Source organism: Anoplophora glabripennis, unplaced genomic scaffold, assembly GCF_000390285.2.
Source record: "Anoplophora glabripennis isolate ALB-LARVAE unplaced genomic scaffold, Agla_2.0 scaffold250, whole genome shotgun sequence".
Taxonomy (NCBI): Eukaryota; Metazoa; Arthropoda; class Insecta; order Coleoptera; family Cerambycidae; genus Anoplophora; species Anoplophora glabripennis.
Genome location: NW_019416392.1, coordinates 39,150 through 64,665, shown reverse-complemented (window position 1 = coordinate 64,665; position 25,516 = coordinate 39,150). Strand labels below are relative to the sequence as shown.

At 31.9% G+C, this 25,516-nt stretch overlaps 1 protein-coding gene across 1 annotated transcript in view; it reads left to right on the top strand.

Moving 5' to 3' along the window:
• The window catches only part of LOC108906501 (arp2/3 complex-activating protein rickA), a 12,065-nt gene extending 7,763 nt beyond the window's left edge, over positions 1 to 4,302 (top strand). Inside the window, exon 2 of the mRNA XM_018709781.1 lies at positions 3,924 to 4,302. Within this exon, the coding sequence (XP_018565297.1) occupies positions 3,924 to 3,984 (61 nt within the window). The 3' untranslated portion in view covers positions 3,985 to 4,302. The remainder of the gene's footprint in view (positions 1 to 3,923) is intronic.
• Positions 4,303 to 25,516: the final 21,214 nt, after the last annotated feature.

Below are 25,516 nucleotides of genomic sequence, written 5' to 3'. Positions count from 1 at the left end.
TTTTTGCAATAACTTTTTTGTTTATTAACCGATTTTAATTTAAGCAGTATCATTTTGTAAATAATTTTACTCCCTATAAGCTGTCTGGGAGTCACTTTTCGCTAAAATTGATGGTTTTCCCTGCAAAGTGAAAAAACTGTTTTCCTCACTTATTTGTTTAAATAGAAAAGTTAGCTAATAAAAGTTTTTGACTCACGAGACGAGAGATGTCTTGTATTATGTTCATTTAGACAATTTTACAATAATCTAGCGGATAGGACTTTTTTCGAGTAAAAATTTAATTTGCTTGGTCTACTATAGAACTACTGTTATAAATGTTGTGGCAATTGTACTCGTTTGTTTTATAGAGATTTGCTAAAAATATCATGAAGTCGTTCAAGTTTTAATGCTTCCATCACGCACAGCACGTATTCAGAAAGTAAAACTAATAGCAACTGGAATGCTATCGAAACGGAAGAGCGAAAAGTGAAGCAAAGGTCGACTTAAGTAGGCTACGGTAAAAATAAAGCTAGAATTTCAGCAAAATAAATGCTAATGACATTAAAACTGCATTAATATAATGTCACAAAAATAAAATTAGTTTTCTCTATGATTACAAAAAGAAAACTATAAAAAATTTGAAGACCTTATGATTCCAAGCTGCAAAGATGGTACAGATTTTAGTTTAAGTGCAGAATAAGCATGGTGACCAACACAAGCAGTCTACTTTACCTAACCATAACTGATCTCAGAAGTGTAGCATTATTTAGTGTCTTTGACAGTCGATTTCTCTAACGTAGGCCCCTTAATCCGAGATCCACTCCATCCGAAACAAGTGACAGATGATGGAAGGCTGGGTCGCAACTTTCACACTCAAGGGCAGAAAGTTACGACCAGCCGAGATTTTTCTGCCGTCAGACTGATACCGTCATGCTCGCTGGATTAGTTGTCTTATCGCTAGGAATAATTTTAGAGAGATGCGCCGCAAGTGCGGGAATTTCGCTTTCACTTTCTCCGGAATGGACCGCAGAAAAGTTGCGTAATGATGCCGAAATTTAACCGGTGACAAATTAGATGCTGTCACGCTGTTACTTGCACGCTTTCCGTAACAGATCTAATAAAGTGTTTGGTACGACGGCGACGCCTCGAATAAAAAAATCAATAGCAGGCAAATCGGTACAATACGGTGGTTAGAGTGCATGGATTTTAGTCGATAGTTTCCTTTTGTTTGCTAATAGCTTTTCGGAAGATTTTAATTTATTTGGCATACCTACCTATAGTTTTTGTTGGTGGACAAAATTTTAAGAAAGGAAACGTTCTGTTTATTATTTTCTGGGATGTGAAAGATCTGTTTTGGAAAAGGCGAAACAATAAATTTTAGAAAAATAACCAGAATGGAGAAATCCAAAAGCATTGGCACACAGTTTTACATAGAAATGGGTACCATTTTTATTTCTATTTGGACTATATGGCCCAACGTAATAAATTTACTGTCAATTTTTAATGATTTTATATATTATAACTTAAAAAAGTGTAACAAAATTTTTGTACGTAGAAGAAAATACTATTGATCAAAGTTCTAAGATGTTATTTTGCGATTTCAAAGCAAAAATTTAAAAAAGCAAATTTCCGTTAAATATATGTGCAATGTTCTGAGTTTTACAAAGAAAACTTTGCCTTTTGAGTAATTATATTATAAATGTGATACTACACCTAAATAATACTATATTAAATAAGTGTATACAATTTAAAGATATAAAAAACTGACTTTTCTCCCTCATATTGAGAGCATGCTGTCGACAATATTTTATTAGACTATTGTAAACTCTATTCAAATAAGTAAAAACATAAAGGGTTCAATTTTTAAAAATATAGCTCTGGTATAGTCTGGTACAGAACACAATAACAGTGGTTCTTTTTTTTATAAATCGCTTTATTGAAACTACAAAAAAACTGTTTTTTTTTTAAAGTTCCATATAGAGATTTAATATTTCGTAGAAACTCCATATTTATTTTTCGAAACAAATAATTGGAAATATTCGAAAAAGTAGCAAAAAAAATAAATGTAATTTTTTATTTAAAACAACAAAAAGAAACAAAACCTTAATTTTTCATGAGTAAATAATGAAGATAAAAAAAATTGTTTTCTAATGTAACTAAAAGAATAACATTTTAGTGTTTTTCACCAAATTGCAACATAAAAGCAAACTAAAAAACCGTGTTCAGAAAAATAAACATTTTTTTGCAAATTTACTTAAAGAAAGATATTCAAATTTCACGTTTGATGCTTTTGATTTTAGAGCAATTTGCTTTTGGTCAACATATTTAGAATATTTATCAGATTTTTCTACAAACGAAAATTGTCAGATGTTTTTTTTTTATTAAAATAACATCTAAAAGTAATTTTTTCCATATGTAATTATTATTTACTCGTATATGGACAAACGGTGGCTAGAATCCCTTATATCCTAGATTTTAAGAAAAATTCAAGATAGCATTAATTTTATTATTAAATTTAACTTAAATTTTTAGGGTTTTTGTGGTTAAAGTAAAAAAAGTTCACTTTTTCCGAAAAAAAAACACTTTTTTGTAACGCCCAATATTTCCCATGTCATTTGCTTCAAAAATGAAGTTGATGATGGTTCGGGAGAGACGAAACGTTACATATAAAACTTGATTATGCCATGCGATAGAGGTCAAAAAGTTGCCATGCCAGTGCTCTTTTTTTCAATATCACCTCAAACAAGGCTGAAATGAAACAAAATTGGATTTCCAAAATTGCGGTTTTTTCAAATATCTCGAAAACTAATCGTGTTAGCCTTGATTATTTTTTAGTGGCATAATGTTGATGATAATACAACTGATAATGCAACTTATTCTTACCGTTTTCGAGATGCCTGTAGTGAGAAGCGAATTTGCAACAGCCTGTATAAAGTGGTCCTGTGAAAATTACCCCTGTCCCATTGTCTTTGTTACACTTTATAAGATATGAAAATGTGCAAGAATAGTAATTGTAACATTTTTTTTATACATACAGACACCTAACACATTTTTTTCGCACACTGTTTTGTCTGTAACTCCTTTATTATTAGAGATAGACGGATCAAACTTCATACTACTTTAATCCGACGAAAAAGTTCTGTACAGACTATAAAATTATATAGTGTTCCAATAAAAAGGTATATTGTGTTTGTATCTCATTGTCAGCAACACGTGTTCTTTTATTTCTGCCATATAGGTATTAAAAATTTTCGTTCATCTTTAATTCTTGCAATTTTTTTCGATTTTTAAGTGACCACAAATTTTTGGATTTCATTTTTGTCTGACTTTTCAGCCAAATCTAGTCTAAGCCTTCCATTTCAAGTTTAATGCATTCGTATGTAATAATAAATTGAATCACTACAGTTTTCTTTATTTTAACAGGCGGAAATGAGGAAAAAACCGACATCGAATGCGGTTTTGTTTTATATAAACTCTCCGTGTTATCTCGAGGAACTAAAGCCGACGTTATAGCTCAACAGCCGTCACGCCGGTCAGTGTTTTTCCTAGAGATCTCGGATGCGAGTTGAATCACCTAGCAAATCAAGGATGGCCTTTTTGTGGTTCGAACGTTTAACGTTTATAACCATATATCCCTAAGGCCATATAAAAGCTATCAACATAATTAAAAGTCCGGCTAGACGTGGCATTGAACGTGTACAGGGTGAGGTCTAAAATTAGACGCGGTGTTACGTGGAGCAGCATTCAACATTTTAATCACTGTTACTTAAAAAAAAATCAGTATTAAAGTCTATTCTTTCCGAAGACACGCAATAACGACTGAAGTACTTGATTCACGTTTCGCTTATGAAATTAGCGCTATTAGGGGGACAAACAAATGTTAATAGCAAAAGATATATTGCTGGGGGCAAGCGAAGTTTTTCTAATTTTTGCATGTTTTGTAGGTCTCAAGGTGGTTTGGAAAAGTTGAATGGCAGAGTTAACCCTTCCGTAGAAACTGACTAGACCCCTCCTTACTACTAATTATAAGATTTAACTCGACGTCTTGTAATTAATTTGTTTTCTGTGAAAATTGTATATATCCCCAACTAATGTAGACTAGATTAATTTTTGTACATAGGGTATACTTTAACAGTAGCCTAGGTTAGACGTTAAAAAAACTGTATTTTCTTCTACTTAGTTGTTGTTAGTAGATTCAGTGAAATGCTCTCTAGAAGAAAATACAGGGCTTGGTGCACTATTATGTTTAAAAACTCGCTTTCTCAATAAGACTGTGTAATCGCGCTGTATAAACAATTGGAAAATAAAGATGTTTTATTGTGATTTTTCTTTCATTAAAAATATTAATACAAATATATTTCTCATATAGATACAGCTCGTCCTGGCTTAAATGAACAACCTGTAGATTAGTAATTATTTTACCAGATAATTTGAAAATTGTTTACTTAATTTTATTGCTTAAAAACTAAATTAAAGTGTACGTCTAGGTTCAAAGAAAATGTACTTTATTTTCTTCCTTTTAATTAGAATGTCTTCGATATAATTATTCACTGATTTTGATGAATACAAATTTTTACAAATACAACATGCATAGTAATTCATAGGATATAACCGGAAGGGACAATTATATCGCTAGAACGTACAGAATGTTGTTACTTATGTCTTTGATATTGTCGATCAAGTCACTTAATAAAACAGTAGCTAATCTACTGACGGATATATTATAACCGCTGTAATCTTGGCAAACAAGGTATGGCCTTTCTAAAATATGTTAACAAAAAATAAATTACAACTTTTTTAGTGGGAAATCCACGTTTTTATCCACAGGGTGTGCAGTTACTAATCGGTTAAACATCATCAATATATTCCATGATGGAAATTAAAGGAGGTAGTAGAAGAAGGCATATCTAATAAATTACTTCACAATTTTTTAGTAGTTTGACTGTCGTCACCTTTTTGTTAAATTTATAACTACGTTGACTAGTTCTTATTATTTAGACCATAACGTTATTCTCATGATACGTTGATATTTCAAAAGAGGTAAGTTGATCTAAAAGAAAAAATATTTAATAGAGCTGAAATTTCGCAAAAATATATCTAATTATACTACAATGCCCCTTAATTTTTAACTTACAATTAGATTGTATTGATGATTTTTGGCCAATTAGTAACGAGATGCCCTGTATAAAACAAGAATAAACACATATAGAATTTTAATATAGACTTATGAATATATTTATTAGTATGATTAATATCAATAATTAATCAATTAATACCAATTTTTTATTTTATTTCATTTTTTTTGTTTTTTTCATTGCTTAAACCTGTCTTAAACAATATTTATCCTTATTTCCTGATATTCCTTTCATTGTGATCAATTTGGTGCAACTAAATTACGAAAAATTAAATTGTACACCGTAACAAACTATACCGTATTTCTAACGAATATTTCATAAGCTTTGTGGTTTCCAAAAATGTCCAATCTTTTTATATTTCAAAATTATGAAAACTGTACATTTTTATAAAAAATGTCAGTTAAGAAATTAACGTATTTCTCAACTATTATGCTGTCGGTTTGCCATTGAGTTTGAGTCTATTAAGGTGCGTTTGCATTTGACGAACGAAGGCGAACTATTGCGAACAAGTACATTTTTTATTATTAATTGATACACGGGACAAGCCCTTTTTAAAGCAAAAACATACACAGTAAAATGTGTATGCTACTTAAAATTAGTAATATAATTAATGCAAATATAACACGACTTACAATAAAAACAAATATAAAGCAGATGACAATGACATTTAAGAATTACTTAACTTACTTGAAATTTTTTAGAGATTTCTTGAATGGTGAACAGGAGTAATTAAATAGATCTAATTTACTGTTCGCTAAATTAACATTACACATAATTCTAGTAATTGGTTCATTCTGTCCATAGTTAGAATGGGAAAATGGAATATGAAAAATTTCTGAGTTTCTATTTCTTCTCTCAGTAACATTAAAATTCACTAAATTTAAAAGCTGCTGACGATTGAATGTGTCCCGTGAGTATTTTATTTAGAAAAATCAAATCAATATGTAAACGCCTAGGTTCCAATGAAATTAAATTGAGATGGCTAAGAATTTGGCAATAATTTTAATATTCTCTTTGGTAACCCATTTAAATGCACAACGTCTTAAAAATCTGTTTTGAAGATTTTCAATCAAATTAATATGAGTATTACACTTCAGACACCAGATAATACAACAATATTCTAAAATGGATCTGACTAAAGAACAATATAATATTTTGAGACTATGAACTGAGAAGACAATTCCAGTACGATGAACAAATCCCAGCATTTTTAAAGATTTTGAAACAGTATTCTCAATGTGAGTACAATAGTACAGTCTTTGAAGCTGAAAATCAGCTGTAACCTCCGAATTCTTTGAAACTGCATACCTAGATTTGCATGAAAATTTAGAATAAGGCTCATCTTAGACTCAAGTTCAAAAGAGACATACGCTTTTTGTTTTTAGGGGTAAAAACTACCCCTAAGTGAAAAAAATTTAAAAAGGTAAGATTTAAGCATTTTATTGAGAAAAATCTTGTTCAAGCACAAATATTAAATAATGTTCCATGTTCTCGAACATGTTTTATGATATATTTTATCTTTTCGACCCTTTATTTAACCCTTAAAAACTACCCCTATGCAAAAAATGATAAAAAATTATTTTTTAAAGATTTGGAATGATTATTATAGCTAATAAAAAAAACTTCCTTTTCAACCCCTAAAAACCAACCCTGTATTGACTAAAATGATAAAAAATTACTTTTTAAAAGCTTGAATTGCTTTAACGGTGCAATTATTTAAAATAAAAATTCCCTCATTGCTTATGAAAGAATTTATATCTCATAACACTTTTCAACCCTTATAAATCACCCCTGTGCTAAAAAAATGATAAAAAATCACGTTTTAAATCTTGGAATGCTATAATTGTGCAATAATTTAAAATGAAAATTCCCTTATATTGTTTATGAAAGAATATTTTACTTTTGCCATTTTCAACTCTTATAAACTACCCAATATTAATGTAAAATATTTTTATTATAATCGATTTTTAAATAAAATCAATCATAAAAAAATTTGCTACGCTGCATGTAAATAATCACACTAAATTTTTTTACTTATTTTATTTGTATAATATAATATATATATAAAAATGAGAAAGCCTATTTTGCTCCGAAAAAATGTTTTTTTACCATGACTCGGCTAATTTTGAAGCTGTAGTATCCTACAAAAAAGCATTTTAAAGATAATTTCAAGAGCTTCAAGATCGTTTGCATATAAAACCTTTTATAAGTCCTTCGTTTATTAAAGGGAAAGGATCGAAAGGCACGAGAAAGGTCGTTTTTCACGAAAATGGATACTTCAAGCAGCGATATCCCCTTTATTTTTTATCCTACAGGAATAAAAAAAGCAAAATATTTGTTGAAAAAAAGTTACATTTTTGTTGTCTATCATTTTTTACGTATCTTCCATAGTTTCAGAGTTATTATATAAGACATTTTTTTTTGAATAATGAAAAATACGTTTTCAACTTTTACCGTACATTATTCAAAAATACGCATTCTAGATCGGTATAACTTTAGGATCGTATGAAAAACACTTGAACAAAACTAATTGTGAAGGGTCTACGATTAATTTTAGTTCTGATGGAAATGGTACAACGTTTACTGCTCATTTTTTCTTAAAAAATATGAGCAAACAAAATGTTTTTGACGATAACTCTTTCAATTATGCTTTAATTAACTTGAAGTTAATTGACATTAAGAACTTAATTGACTTGAACATTTTGAAGGTCTTATTCAGTAAAAATTCCTGAAGCGTTATACACGTAAAATTAATCCTTTTTCCGTTATTTGACGTTGAATACATCGATTCGAGTATTTCCCCAAAAACAAGTCCCCTTCCTTTAACCATATTTCGCTTCGTATAGGACGTACAACACTTTTAAGAAATAAATTTTCTTTTGTTTATTTATAAGCTATATTTTTGTTCATTACACTTTTTTTAATAAAATGCGTAGTTTTTGAGTTATTCGCGATAAATACTTTGAAAAAGTGTTTTTTTCACTCAAAATTCCATGTTTTCAATCATGAATAACCAAAAAACTATTGATGTCTCGAAAAAATTCTTCGAATATTTTTGCTCACAATTTGATTCTCTCGATTTCCAGAGTTATTTTTGAAAAAAAATGTCCACCCCCGAGAAGGGGTATCAACCCCCAACAAGGTGGAAGCGTCAATCGGCGCTATGTCACTAATGTTCATTGACCTTTTCTCTAACTATCTGCCAAATTTCAAGTTGATCGGTTCAGTTTCAAAGAATTCGGAGGTGAAAAGCTTCAATGACTGTACTAAAATAGGATCCTTTACGATGATCAAATTGATCGAATTTGATTGAATAATCCTCGTACACTTAAAGACGTTGCACGTTGAAAACTAAATGAGATGATCAACGCAATGCTGCCAACCGCATATCACTAAATATCTCCATTAGCGCGTAATTCAAAAAGTTCTGTTATTTTCCGAACAGTTCTCCTATTTTTTTTTTTATTGAACAATTTGCTGCACATCACAAATTTGGTATTATAGGTTCCTAAAACAATAGCGTTCTCGGTTCACGGCATAAGCGCAATCTGTAGGCTACCTTCCAGCCGAACAATTAGCATTCCGGAACATTTACATCCATTAAACACACTTTAAATATTTGCCAAGGCATCCCGCCAGGCAATCGCCATTCTCATTCGCCGGTGCTGAGATGCGTACGGGACACCATTAGAAACGGATTGCACGTAACATCGGCGATTTATATCATAATACAGGGTACTTAAACCCGTTTAATGCCTTTAATTTATCTCGTCATATAAACCGCGTTGGGGAAAACGCAAAAAATTATCCTACCGGTAAAAATCTTCGGCCATTAAATCTATAGAGGCGACGGACGCAGTTGGTAGATTGAACGTCAGGTGTACCAATCTGGGTTTTTATGGTCGTGTCACGTCACGATTGGCGACAGCCATTTATTTGCAATGTTGCCGTATTGAATATAACGAGCGTTCAAATAAAAACGTGGTCGAAGTTGGCTCTGACACATTGGACGTAGGGCGTAGCTTATAGCGACCAACTTAACCTCATTTCTCAACGAGCTGTATAGCAGCTGTCAGTTTCAATAACGTTAATGACTATATAACTTTATTTTAAAGAAAGGAGCTGCGGAAAGTGTCCCCCTCCTTGTTCCAAGCACTTTTCACACCTGTTCCTCAAAGAATTAAAGACATTTTCTAAGATGCTCGGGGTATTGTTAATTTCACGAATCTTGTCTATAAGTCGAGCCTGCAGATGGTTTAAATCAGGAATAGGCAGTCCAAAAATAGTGTTTTTAAGGTAAGGCCACAAAAAGAAATCACACGGCGTAATATCACATGACCTCGGTGGAAATTCATGTTCAGCATTGAGACTTATTAGTCGATTTTGGAAAACTTCCCTCAACATATTCATCGTCTCGCCTGCCGTATGTGCCCTTGCGCCATCTTGTTGAAAGTAAAAGTTTGTAATTTCGTTTTCTTCCAGCTGGTTAACAAAAGGAGCGATAATTTCTTCTCTATACCTTTGCGCAGTAAGAGTACCATTAAAAAAATAGGTCCATAAATCCTCCTTCGATTGAGAGCACACCAAACTCCAATTTTTTGAGCGTGTAGAGGGCCCTCGACAAAAAAGTTATCTGGTTTTTCAGAAGACCACATTCTCATATTCTGTGAATTTACGTAACCACTTAAATGAAACCAGGCTTCATCAGACAAAAAGGTGATATTATGAAGTTCACCGTAGTTGTTTAAAAACCATTCACAAAATACAGCCCGTCGCGGAAAATCAACTTCATGAAGTTCTTGCTGACAAGTTAAACGATAGGAGAACAAACGCAAATCTTTTTTTAACACTGTGTGGCAGGTACCGACTGATACTCCCACCATTTGTGATAAAACACGTACAGAAGTTCTTGGCGCATTTTCCATTATTTGTTGGACATTTTCTTTTAATTCTTCAGTCCGCTTTTTAGGTCGGCCGCTTCCTTCTTTTCTTGTTACACTGCCCGTTTCACGGAAAACATTAACACAACGCTGAACTGCACTTTGAACAATTTTGTACTCAACAACGCCGGGAAATTGATTTTGAAATTCTATGAAACATTCCTCAATAGAATACTTCCATATTCCATCAATCTTGCGTCCATTTCTAAAGTAGGACTCTATGATAAACACTTTTTGTTCTTGAGAAAACACCATTTTAAACGCTTTTTAAAACGAAAATATTCAAATTGATAGCGGCGATCACAGTATGTGGCGGCGATATAGCGCTTTGACAGATGACGTTTAAGTTCATTTGCTATACGCTACGCCCTACGTCCAAATTTTCAGAACCAACTTGACCACGTTTTTATTTGAACGCTCGTTACAAGGCGATGCATTATTATTCAACAAACCAATTTACTGTTAGGTATACTCATAGATATAAGAGAGAACTGCGTCTACCTGAATTTACTTACCGCCCATCATAAAAATCACTGACCATGGAATCGAATCTAATCTACACAATGTTGATTTGAATATATGACAAAAATCGAACAGTATAGAAGCTAGAGCAAAATAGACTCATACAATGTGTTCCCAGATGAGCAAAACGACTCTTGCGAGAGTGAAATAAAATTGGTGTTGAAAAATGTCTTTCTGAGGTTGAATTTTACTTGTTTGTTCTTCGACAAAATATGACTTGATTGAAAACATTAAAATTTATCAAACCGTCAGTCATTTCAGATTGCAGAAAAATATTTCAAAATCCTCTTAATACAGCAAAATAATATTAAAAATGCATTGACAACCTTTAAAAATTTCAAAATATCTCAAAGACCACTAAAAGTGTGGAAATACTTCGAAAAATATTTTTAAAAATTCGAAATAATTAGTATGCTTCGAAATGCCTCAAAATTCTTCAAGAAAACTTTAATTATATTTAAATATCTCGAAGACCTGGAAATATGTCAAAAACGTCAAAATTAGTCAAAAGATCAAGGTCAATACTAAATGTAAAAAAAAATGAAACAAAAATCAATGTTCTTAGACACCTACGATCATTGACCTTCAAAATTGGAACCGGAGTCATTGATTCTATCTGCTCCCACTATAGTAAATAGACTATTAATACATTGTTTTAAAGGAGGTAAGTGGATTTTAACGTAGAAGTGGAAGTTGCTATGAACAACGGGAGGTAAGTGAGGTAACTTACCTCCCTAGTGAAAAAAGCGATTTCGAGTTATAAATGCATATTTTATGAACAAATAAACAGAAATATTTGATGAACATTACATTTTATTAATTATTATGAATGCATATTTATAGTAATTGTACAGTTATTACATTTAGTAACATTTATAAAATCTGGATAACACAGGCCAACAAGGAAAAAATTCCAGAGATCAGACACTAAAAGTGCAAAAAACACGTATTTTTGCTATTTTCAAGGTTATGTAACTTGGCGAAAAAAATTCTTTTCTCAAAACTGAAAATATCATTGGAAACTACTATCTTTCCCCTTCAAAACGCATTTTTTTATTTGTAAAAAGCTTTATTTTTCGCGGAGATATCGTCGATTAAAGATGATCAGTATAGCTACCTTATTAAACCATGGCTCGACCTATAACACAATATCACTAAGCGCTACGAGCCTTAGAGGGCTCGCGGCGCTTAGTGTTATTGGGTAATAGGGCTTGAAGTTAACCTTCCTGACGATTAGGGCTCACAGCGCTTAGTGTTGTGGGGTTATAGGGACTGGGATTAACCTTCCAGACATATAGGGCTTGTGGTTAACCTTCCTGACGATTAGGGCTCGCAGCGCTTAGTATCATTGGGTTGTAGGGCTTGAAGTTAACCTTCCTGACGATGAGGGCTCGCTCCGCTTAGTGTTGTGGGGTTATAGGGCTTGGGGTTAACGTTCCTAACAATTAGGGCTAGCAGCGCTCAGTGTTATGGGGTTAGTCATGATGTAATAATATAGCCATACTGGTCATCTTAAATTGACGATATCTCCGCGAAAAATAGAGCTTTTTCCAAATAAAAGAATGCGTCTTGAAGGGGAAAGATAGTCGTTTCCAATGATGTTTTCAGTTTTTTTTCGCCAAGTTACATAACCTTGAATATAGCAAAAGTACGTGTTTTTTGCACTTTTAGGTTAGAATATCTCGGAAACCTAGGGTGAGGGATCAATTCTGAGGCCAGATTCGGATTCAGCGCGCCAAATGCCTTCGGAAGCGTAGTGTCTGATCTCTGGAATTTTTTTTTTTTAAATTTTGTCGGCCTGTGTAATTATTCCCCTCGCGTTTACTAATTGTCACAGTTTTCCCAAAATTATTTGACCGCTCCATCTCAGTTACCTGAAGCTCAGTATTATCTGACTGATCCATTACAACAGCATGATGCGACGTACTACTAAAACCTGGAGTTGAAGTGTCATTGTAAAGTAAAGAATCCTGTTGGCTATTTCATTTTTGTTACTTAAACTGTCAGCAACATAACTTTCTGCAATTGTGGCTGATTTCCACCCACCATGTCTCTTGATTGCTAATACATCAACTCCTGTATTAGCCAGTACCGTTGCCGATGTTCTTCGGAATAAATGGCCTGTATATGTTTCAGGATGTTCTAGTTTCAAAAACTGTGCAATTTTATTAGGAGTCATAGAAATGGTGTTCTTGCCGACTGGTTGGTTGTAACATCTACCTGCTTGATAGCGCATAAAAAAGTGTGAAATTTCTGTTTTAATTTCCAATCTAACCTTGATATCTTAAGAATTTCTAGGTGAGAAACAGAACCCAAACGAGAAGTAATTAAAAACGTACGTGACATACCATTTTTAGATTCTGGAATTGTAACTACAATAATGTCATCGAAATTTTTGAAATTGACGTTGTCGAAAGTAAGTTTGCATAACTCATCAGAACGCCATGCTCCTTCAATGCCTAAGACCGTCACTATCTTCATTAGCAAATATTTGTTATCGGGTGCCTGAACGAGAAAATCGTTGACTTGTTCTCTTGTAAAAACTTTTGACTTTTTAGGTGTATAGCCGTCATTCTTAAGTTTCAAAAATGCTCTCAGGTTGGGGTATTTTGATATATTATCCACGTTCTCCTCTATGAAAACAGTTGACTTGACTTTTTGATGGAATTTGAAGCTCTTTTAATGTATGGTGACAAGTTCAGAAATTATTATGTATTCCAAGACTGTTTTAAGGTAGTTCGTTTTTATTTTGAAATGATCTTTACGTGTTTACTGTCTCGTAAAGGTGCTTTGAAATATTTGCTTGTATTCTGAAGTATTTATAATAATGGCTGACAGAGAGAGCCGCAATTGAATGGCGTGCCAAGCAAGTTATGTGTGAACCGCTGTCTCAGAATGCATTTGACGTTCACGTCACGTTAGTATACTGTTGCATTTTGATTTCGTATTGTTTTTTCATTTATTTTTAATTGGTATTGTAATCAAATTTAAAATAAAATTTTTAATTCTAGATCTATACTTTTATATAATTCTGTATCTACGCTCTACATTTCTAATATAAGTATAATTTGCTATGTTAATTCAAACTATCCTCTCAATATCTAGCTAAATAGAACTAAAGTTTTAAAATACAATTCAACGCGGACCTGTTTAGATCTCATGCTTATTTTATGATGTGGCGACCACTCGATGCAGACAGGCATTCTCTTAAATCTATGAATATACTTTACACATGATCAACAATTCTAAATCAGTATGTTGGCATTTGAAACTTCATACGCATTCATTAGAGGAACTGATTGATCACCCTGTATATTATTTTATCTTTATTATTTCTCTACCTGACAAAAACTTAACCATACGAACTGTTTACGAGATAAGTATGTAAATAAATATTGAGCGTAAACGTTTACCTACCGATAATATCCCAGATGGCAGAGTTTAAATAAAAAATGAGTCAGTACCACTAGTTATGAGCGGTAGGTATGTTTATAATTACGATATTCCGTTTATAAAAGCTCCGTTCATAACATTTATTAGAAGCACGTTTTCAGGGAAAATGACGCGCCGCTGTTATTCATTCCAATCAATCAAAATATTTCTTCTTCGTTCTCTACCCTCTGTCTTTCTTCTAATTAAATTATGACATGATGAAAAATCTAAATGGTGTCGCAAAAATAGCGCAGGTTTTGAATTGTGAGCCATTTTCATTCCGAAGATTTGACACAATTGTGTAGAGCACATGTTGTAGTAGTGGTCGTTTTTTGTTGATCTTGACATTATTAATATTAATATTTAGTTGTTTCATTCGGGGCGTTCGTTTTACCGAAAATCCCACGTAATTTGCGCACAATCTCAGCTACACACTCTCCATACTTGCAATGAATTTTCACAGTCTTCACTCGCTCATCAATTTATAAAAAAATTACGCATTACGCAACGCTCCACAAACTTTTCACTAATTCATCGAGCATCACCTAGAAACACGCGGATACATAGAGTGACATTTCACCTTAGCCACGAATTAATTATTTGTCTGAAGAATAACGACATAGAACCACTCCTCTGTTCAGCATGTGGGTTATATAACTTATGGTTTTTATGTTAACATGATATGTAAAAATGTACAAGGAACGTGAATTGCAATTATTTAAAGTATGTTACAAATGACATGTACCTACTGATTTGAATAATGGTGAAAAAACGGAATGAAGAACGAAAATATGCAGAAAAAAACGCTTTTAGTTGTGATCGAACAAAAAATATCGGCGGGATATCTTTTTTTTTCGATAGACAATGGTTGGGACAATTAAAAATTATATATTCAGCCCTACCTCCGTAATTTACTGTATCGATTGCTGTAATGAATGGAAATATTTAACGAGTGGAAAATTTTTAAATAAAACAAGTTGCGAACGGTAATGTGGACTTGGACTCCTATAATTAATTACTTTGTATAAAAATTGAGCCTATTGAGACTATATACTTAACATATTGGTGAAGTTAGGTCCTAGAAGATATCAAAGTTGGCGAAAAAAAAAAAATTTTAATCCGATTTAAATGAAATTAAGAAATCTAGTATTTATATACATAGCGTCACTTAACGAATGTTACATACTTCAAGGGTATAATCTAGAACCCAAATGGTGTCGATTTAACAAAACTTGCTTAAAAGAAAAATGTCGCAAAAAGGTTAAAGGGTGTTAAAATTTCTTTTTTTATTTCTTGTTTTCTCCTTAACTGGAACATGTAACATTCGTTAGGTGACGCCCTGTATAAATTTTAAAGTAATTTCATTCAAAGAAATGGCTAAATACTTTCAATCCTTCCTAAGTAAATATGCTCATATTTCTTACAGGTAACCTAACAAATTTTATTCTTTCTCTCTTGCAATTTCTTTACATTTCAAAAATTTTTAAGGAGGTATATCGGGGTCTGAGGGAAGTGAGGAGCGCAGGAGGAGTCCTATGTTTTTCTTGTGGGACTAAAGCCCGCTGCCAATTTGAAAAAATTTAATTCTTTTGAAATTATTTCCGATAAACATTATCTATACATCAAATAAATCTACTCATATGCACATAGCATACATATTGACTAATTAACAACATAAAAATATCATATTTAAGTAGTTTTAAATTATATTTAATAAACGCATAAAAACTATGTAGATGTGGCAACAGCGCTAATAATTGACCAGCAGTTGTACACACTGCGAACCTACAGACCTCGGACATCGGAGATATTGCGAGTCAAATTCGGGTAAAGATGCATACACGTTCAAAAATGTATTGTGTGTAAACTGTGTACAATATAGTACAATATAATTATTATATAGAACAAATATATAGTATTATCCTTGCGAAGATTTCTATCCTTTATTTAAAATCCGTAATTCATGTGAACTGGTAAAACAACGATAATTATGCTAATTTACTTCTAAAGAAATGAAATGACACTCGTGCCCATCTCTCGTCCAAGTCAAAGAAAATGTTGGATGCAATTTTGAAGGTTCTGTGATAGAAATTACATTATTACTCACTGTTCGTGTTTTTCATTATTTTAGTAATGTTACAAAAGTTTTGCAACTATAACTAATTTTTTAGATATAAAGTTTGCTGAGAAATATTTATGATCCTTTGTTATTCCGTACAAATGCTTTTATCTCAAGTATTACTAATTATATTAATCAAGTAATCAAGTTCTATGGAAAAGTTTTGTTTCACAATTTCTACATTTTTTTCTCAGTTATGGGCAAAAAAAGAGCCGCACCGTCCATCTTCGCCATATAAACCTATGTTAAAAAAAATATGACGCACAGAAGAAGCACTGGGTAATACGCTATATAAGTTTCAAGTAGATCTGTGCATTTGAGTAAACCCTATATACCTCCTTAAGTAAGTACATACCTAATTGTTTTATTTCTCTCTCTCAATTCAAAAGTGATTTGTCGACAAATGTTTGAGTTACATAATAGTTTAAATAAACTAATGCCTTGTGAAGTGTGAACACAATATTGTTCAACGAAAATTAATTATAGTAGCCATTATTTTTAGTAAAACAACTCAAGTAAAGAAAACTTAATTGTACATACCTTCACTCACCCTATTCTGTAAATTGACTGTCTTTTTGAAGCCCTGGAATTATTCTTATTTAAAGAAGAATTTGGTCAAAAACTACAGTTCACGATTTGGGGAATAAGACAAATCTGAAATAAATGTGATTTCAATGAAAATGGTGAACATTTCCAATAATTTTTAAAAGAACATTTGATATCAAGTTTTGTAACGCCACTATGCATTGTTTTTTTTTATTATCGAATAAATAAAAATTTGCATGACGATTAAATCAGTTTTATATCGATATATGTCGATGGTGACTAATAAAATAACTAGTTTAGCAAAAAATTTATAAGTGAGAAAAACTATCACAAACAAAATGTGAGGTCGATAGGTTGTAAAAAAATATCAGCACTTAGGTCAAAAAATCTATTCAGAAATTGGTATAAACACATCAAATTTCATTTAAATTATCCAAAATGATTTGAAGTTTTGGGAAAAACTATAATTTTTTGTAAATTTGTCTCCTTCCAAAGTAAGTTTAGTAAAATCATTTTATTTTGACCCCAAAAATTTAAGATAGTTCCATGTATACACATAGAGAGGTTATTGGGACAACTTCTTCTTTCCAAAACAAAGTAACCTTGGTTCCAAAATGACTCCTTACAAAGATTCAGGGGTATTCAAGTTCATAAAAAAGTGGTATTTTCTTAATATTTCCAGAACAGTTTTATCAGCCTATATTGTTTTTACTGCAGCATTTTACTGAAAATATGTAAAGATTTTTTTGTACTAAAATGAAAGATAAATCTAAAAAATAGATTATTTTTAAAATTAGTCAGTGGCGCAACATTTTTTTTTAATTTACGTGATTGCACGTCATTGATATTTAGTATTCTTCTGGTTCCTCACAGAAGAGTAGCAACTGACAGTGATATTTATTATACCAAATTTCAATACAATCTGTTAAACCGTTCTGGAAATATTAAAAAATACTACGAGTATTTTTTATGAACTTTAATACCCTGTATTCTTTTAAGAAAACATTTTGGAAGTTGCGGTAAATTTTTTTTCATCCAATTATGACTCACCTGGTATAGAAAGGGCACGATGAATAATACATTTTCCTTATTCTTGAATATACATTCTGTCAAAAAAGCATTTGTCACTTAAAAATTCCGCGTAAAGTAAATTTAAATTTCTTTTTTTATGGAAGTTGGTAGCACTGTCTACTCTGATGCGAAGTTTGAGCGCGATTTGTCAAGTAGTTTGTTTACAGCTGTTAGTTTTGTTAGTCCACCTAAAGCGATTTTTACTATGGATAATGTTATTGAACAAAGAGATTGACTAAAATTTGGTGCTACCAACGGAATATCTTGTGCTGAATCTTTGAAAATGTTGGGAAGATATATGGTAATTCACAATCAGTTTTATCGAAAACTCAATTATACGAATGGTATAAAGCATTCAAACATGGTCGAGAAGGGTTGATGATTTGCCACGTTCTGGGTCGTCCTTCAACGTCATCAACTGATCGATAAAGTGAAGGAAATGGTGCTTGCAGGCCATAATTATAGTTTGAGAGAGCTGACATATGAACTAAACATACCTCACGAATCAGTTCGCACCATTTTAGCTGAGTATGAAACGCGCTGGATTTAAAAGAGCTGAATTTTCTTCAAAACATGTCGCTGAAGACATGCTTGAACGAGCTAATTCGGATTTCTAATGAGTCGAAACCAAAAAAACCACATCAATGTCGATCAAAAATCAAAATCATGTTGACTGTTTTCTTTGACCATAGTGATGTTGTCCACACATAATTCTTTCCGGATCGAGAAACAGTCAGCAAAGAATATTATCTGCGCGTTAGAGAGAGTATTCGCCGCAAAAGACAGATTTATGGAAGGGTTATTCTTGGATTTTGCAGCACGATAATGTAGTGTAACACAAAATGATAATTGTAAATGAAATTTTGAATAAAAACTCAACGAATGTCATAGAACATCCACCGTATCCGCCAGATATGGCCCCTACTAACATTTTCCTCTTCCCCAAACTCAAATTACCACTTTGTGGAACACGTTTCGAGTCGATAGAAGCCATACAACAAAAATCACTGAAAGAGTTGAAGTCCATACCGGAATATGCGTTTAAAAAGTAGATTTTTCGTTGGAAAAAGTGTTTTGCTTCAAATGGAGCCTTTTTTTAAGGAAACGAAATAATGATTGATGATTAATTGAATATATTGTGTTTTGTTGGCAAATTCCGGATGCTTTTTTGACATAATGTATGATATAAAAATACCCGTCATTATCTCTACATTTTTATCAAACAAAGCAAAGATTAAGAACCTATACATTTCTATGACCATCATCCTGAGAAATTTAAATGCGTTTTCAACACAAGGAAATATGTAGGACGCCTTCCAATACCCTTCTGAAAACATCGCGGGCGCGCCTCTGCTCTAACCTTTATCTCGGACGTTAAATCTGCAGGAAGTTGGTATACCGGAAACAAAAATTCAGATTTCATCTCCGATTAAATACCACTGAATAAAGAGCGAGCCCTGAGAGGTATTCATTGGATTTTTCCTTACAAGGAAACGTAATTTCACTTGCAACCTTCTGGTCCGTTTGTTTTATCGGGACGCACTTCACCGAGGCGCCAGCTATTCGTTTCAATTCGCTGTTCACTTGTTTTGGAAACCGGAAACATATGCGAACTGTTCTGAAGTACGGGTTATGACCTTAATAAAAACCCAATGCGTCAACATAAAATTCAGCGAGGTGGTCAGATGGATATATGCCACGACGGCCATTTCATACTCCACATAAGTTGGCCGGGTCTATGGACGATTATACGAGGGAGGGTCAAATATATCGTCTTCGATAAAAAAAACTATTGACTCTTTCATTATTTTCTAATGAACACTGTTAAAATCTTGTATCAGTTAATACGGTTTTTCTTGAGAACCATAAAGTTTTTTAAAATTTAGTAGGAGTAAAAAAAATTTAAAAGTAAATTCTGCTGTGATTTTCAATTCGGTCAATGAAAAAAAAGTTCTGAACAATTTTAGGGGTGAGTCATCCCCAATGAACACCTTGTAGTGCTTCAATTAACAGCCAAAGAAGACCAGTATTAAATTACAATATTTTGGACACCCCTACATGCACCTGTCCTTTGTCGGTTCTTACGCAGACACCCTGTATACAGGGTGTTTATTAAGCACTTGTACAAATTTTAAAGGGTAAATCTTTGACTAATTTTAAGATAAAAAAAATTCAGATGAACATGGGTCCGCAAAGGTTTGGTTGTTGAGATACAGAGTGTTCAAAAAAAATTTGTTGTTTCAGGAATTATTGTAAATGTTATTAACTTATTTGTAGAGGTAGTTTAGCCTTAGTCTTGTGAATGATCTAAGTTTATCACATCGCAATACATTCAATAAAAGACACATTATTTCACTTGTTTTTCAAAAACTTTTAATGATTCAACTTACAAAATTCCAACGCATGTTTAACTTCAAACCCGTTTTTCTGCAAAACAGCTGCTTTCAGCGGCAAATACTAAGAGTACCTTTTGTACGTAAAATTGAATGGAGAATGGGTATGTTTAGTCAAAAATGACATACAGTGCGACACAAAAATGTTATGGTTCTTTCAATTTAGGTACTGTATGTGGCGCCCCCTAACATTAAACAAAAAGCAAAGTACATATTTGAGTTTCTCATCATAGGTTTCCCGAATTTCGTCAAGTTACCATGTTATTGAAAAAAAATATAATCAAAATACCAAACAAAAACCATTTTTTGCTATGTGAATTGTTAATAACATTTTTCCCTGCTATGTCGCGTTTGTGCATTTTAATGTGCTGTTCTATAACATATTTGTAGGCGATTTGTGGAAAAAATTTAGGGTTTACTGGACTATTACTAATTCGTGGACATTATTCCGAAATTGTGCTTGCCCCTTTTTCGATAAATAAATAAATAAATAACTTAGACGTAACAAATGGTAGACAAAACATAAAACTAATTATGATTAAATAAATATTAAATCTATTTCATGTACTTTCTTGTTGAAATTTCAGAGAAATTGTGTAGTTGAAAGTTAATACAACTTCTTCGAGGTCATGTTTTTTCCAAAATTCCGAGAATTTTCTACATAACTTGGCAACCCCGCACTAAAATGTTAAACTGTTTATATTGCCATATACAGAATTTTCTCAGATATCCATATGTTTAAAAATATACAGGGTGTTCCATTCAGAAAATGTAATATTTGGCGTGTCCCGTTTTTGCTAATCGCCCTGTATGTTTCAAATTAATATTGTCCTTTAGGTTTTTTGATTCTGTACAACTTTTATATAAACTTTTTTTCTGTTTTACTTTCTCACACTAATGGCCCACCTTGTATTTTGTTTTATTTATGTGAAATTATTATTATAAAAAATATTTTTTTAAAATGAATAATATCTCCTGACGCGTCTATTTTTTCAATTATTTTTTAATTTCTATTTTTTTACAAGGTTTTAATAACAAAAATATTTTTGTTATTTACTAAAAAAAAAAATTAATAAGATAGAACTTTTTATTAATTAAATGTGAGACATATTCATACAATGCAAAAGGATATTTATTTGTTAAAATATAAATAAACTTTTCAAATGATTAAATAAAACCATTTTTGGTGGTTACACCCTTGGGCCTTGGGCTAGACTATACAACAGTCATTGTAACGCATCTTTTCTGAAGTTCTACTTTTTAAGTCGTTAGAATTACTTATAGATTACCAGCTTGGGCCCTGACTAAAGGCAAAATCGTAAGAACGAAGCAAATAAATCGACCACGTACGTAGGTTTTATCAAACAATCCACTTACATATGACACACGATGCTATGACGAATACTCTCGTACCCGTAATAACTATATTCAAATACTGAATCATCGCATTTTGCCTTGAAAACGGTATATTTGATTAATTAATGATTTTCTGGTGTCCCTCCCGCTTTGTTATCGGCGCTTTAATGTGCGAAGACACGGGAAAATGCACCGGGATTGTTTTAATAATTAACAATTGATTACTATTGTTCGCTGTTTTTTTTAATAAAAAAAAGATGAGTCACAGAGTAGTGAACAGTGATAATGTAAGTGCAGGTGATTTCTATAAAAATTAAATGAAAAAATGTAATATACTGGGTGTTTAAATTTTATGTTTTTTATGTTTTTTATGTGTGCGGTAGAATAATTGACCTTGACAAAGTTAACTACTTCATGTTTTGGACATGAAATTTAGAAATGTTAAGCTTTCAAGATATTAAAAAAAATAAATCAGTAAAAAATCTGATGTACAGGGTGATTCACTATTTTTTACCACCCCCCCCCCCATTAAAGTGATTGAAAAATGTGAAATACAAAAGTTGCACGATTTTTTATGAATTATTCGAAAATGATGATTAATTTTAATTCCTAATAATATTTCAATTGTCTACTTCTGTGTAACATATTTTAATTAAATAATAATACAAACTGTCAATCAATAACAATGTTATCATGACATTACCTGTCATTGCCACGACCTACCATATAACATTGTCCATGAGTATGTGTGATTTAGTTAGAATACCTATACGCATTTTGGACCATACCAATGTCAGATATGTCAAAATATGTTACTAATCTGTAAATATTTATCTAATTGGAAACTTTTCTTTTTTAATAGTATCTCGCTTATTGTTAGAGACAATGCCTATATGATTATGCTAGACAGAGAACATTCTATCCAAACATGTAAGAATATACAGGATGTTCCATTTAAATCAACAAAGTTAATATCCGCGGCCATTTTGTTCGGGCTTCATTTGTTTTTCTACTATCATTTTTTAAAAATTCATAAAAAATCGCGCAACTATTTTATTTTACATTTTTTTTATAACTCTTAAAACAAAAAAGTTAGAAGGGATCAAAGTATAATGAATCACCCTGTACATTTGTTAGTTCACGGATTTTTTAAATTTGTAAATACTTTATTACGGCAACTGCTTTCAGAGAATTTTATTTTCAGAAAATTTTACTGTGGAACCAAAATGTTATTTGAACGTTATAACGGGGTTATAATCCGTAGAGTAGTTGTTTCATGTAATATTATTAGTCACAAAAAACCATTATCAACATATACTTATCAGACACCACTGAAAAGCTAAAAAATCTATTTTCCTTCAGCATACAACTGAATTGTATGCTGAAGAAAAAGAGATGTCGCCTATAAAAAGAAGATGAATGACGATTTCTTGAAATCGAAAGATTGAGGTTAGAAGTAAATTAGGCTATGCTGTGTGTCCACCAATAATGCCACACCAAACACTTACTTTCTGCGGTCGTTGATGTGAACTTCCTCCATCCAATGTGGATCTTGGTCTGACCAATACCTATAGTTGTGTCGGTTTACGTGCCCCTTTAAACAAAATGCAGATTCGTCAGAAAACAATATGGGGGTGACAAAGTTGACATGTTCGTTTAATTTATCCAAATTAACTTCGCAGAACTCGATTCTACGGTCATAATTGTCTTCGCTCAATTCTTGTAACAAATGAATTTTATATGGATGTAATTTTGCAATTTTTTTAATGGAATATCGACTCATGTTATGGTTTAAAGTGTCGAATTTATTGGATTTTCCACCACATCTTACACGACATTCAAAGAATTTTCTTCATTTGTAACGCTTCCACTATTTCGTCGATCTGTAACACCTCTAGTTTCTTGAAAAAGCTGCAATATTTTTAAAACGGTTTGTTTACAAATACATGCACAATTCATAAAAATTAACCACTACTTTGTCACAACTTCCTCTATCACCATATTCTATGATTATTAAAACTTCAATACTCTCGGTTTCACGGAGGTATATCGGGGTCCGAGGGAAGTGAGGAGCGCAGGGGGGTCCTATGCTTTTCTTATGGGACTAAAACCCGCTGTCAATTTGAAAAAATTAAATTCTATTGAAACTATTTGCGATAAACATTATCTATATAGCAAAGAAATGTACGCATATGCACATAGCGTATATGTATATTGACTAATTAACAACATAAAAATATCATATTTAAGTAGTTTTAAATTATATTTAATGAACGCATAAACACTATGTAGATGTGGCAACAGCGCTAATAATTGACTAGCAGTTGTACACACTGCGAACCTACAGACCTCGGACATCGAAGATATTGCGCGTCAAATTCGGGTAAAGATGCGTACTCGTTCAAAAATGTATTGTGTGTAAACTATGTACAATATAATTATTATATATAGCAAATATGTCGTATTATCCTCGCGAAGATTTGTATCCTTTATTTAAAAATCCGTAAATCATGTGAACTGGTAAAACAACGGGAATTATGTTAATTTAGTTCTAAAGAAATGAAATGACGCTCGCGACCATCTCTCGTTCAAGTCAAAGAAAATGTTGGATGCAATTTTGAAGGTTCTGTGATAGAAATTAGATTATTACTCACTGTTCGTCTTTTTAATCTCTATTTTAGTAAAGTTACAAAAGTTTTGCAACTATAACTAATTTTTTAGATATAAAGTTTGCTGAGAAATATTTATGTTCCTTTGTTATTCCCTACAAATGCTTTTATCTCAAGTATTACTAATTATATTAATCAAGTAAAGAAAACTTTATGTAACCCTAAATATTTCTGGGTAATGATTATGATGTTTTTATAAACCATGAAATATATTAAAAGGATTTATCAATTTATTTATTTTTTTTTATCTTACTCTTATTTTATTAGTTTAATCCTAAATAATTTTGTTAATTTATTGTAATACATACATGCAAGTTTTTTGTACAATTTTTCGTATTACGTGATTATACATAGTTCTTTATTTAAATACACTTAATTCTTGTTATTGTGAATATTAGTATGGTTATTGGTAATATTAAATTGTGTCATGTTAATGTAAGGTCTTTGTTAGCAAATTTTGTTGCTTTTGTAGATTATTTCTCCTCAACAGATTATGATTTTATAGCAGTAAGTGAAACATGGCTTAATTCAAATATTTCAAATAATGTAGTACATTTGAATGGATACACACTGATACGACGGGATAGAGACGGCGATGCAAGGGGTGGCGGAGTAGGTATTTACATAAAAAATATATTTAAATTCGCAGTTTTGGAGGTTACTGAAGATATTGAAAATGTCTGGGTAAGTGTTATATTTGATAGAGTTAAAATTTTTATTGGTTGCATATACAGAAATCCTAGACATAATTGCAGTGATTTTTTGAATTCTTACGAAAACATGTTAATTAACTTATTACCGGCCGCGGATAAAATTATTTGTATGGGTGATTTTAATATTAATTTGTTAGACTTTGATTCCTCGGATGTAACTAATTTTTATAATGTTGTAGATAGTTTAGGTTTAAAACAAATAATTGATGCACCTACAAGAATTACGGCAATCAGTGAATCATTAATTGATTTTATATTGCTTTCAGATGAGTTATGTTATAGTGACCACGGGAATATTACAGTAGATGAAATTGCTGATCATGAGTTAATTTTTGTGACTATCAGTGGGGTGGGGATTTCTAATGTTTGTATGAATCCTATTACTTACCGGGATATAAAAAATGTCGATGCAGGCCAGCTTTACGATCATGTACAATCTATACCCTGGAATAATATTTTCGACTTAAATAATATCGATGATAAAGTGAGGTTTTTTAACGAAAATATTACTGTTTTAATGGACTTACATGCACCTCTAAAAACTCGAATTTTCAACAAAAGCTATAAACCTTGGATTACAGATGATATTAAAGAGTTGATAAAATTTAAAGATAAGGCATTAAATAAATTTAAAAAAACTA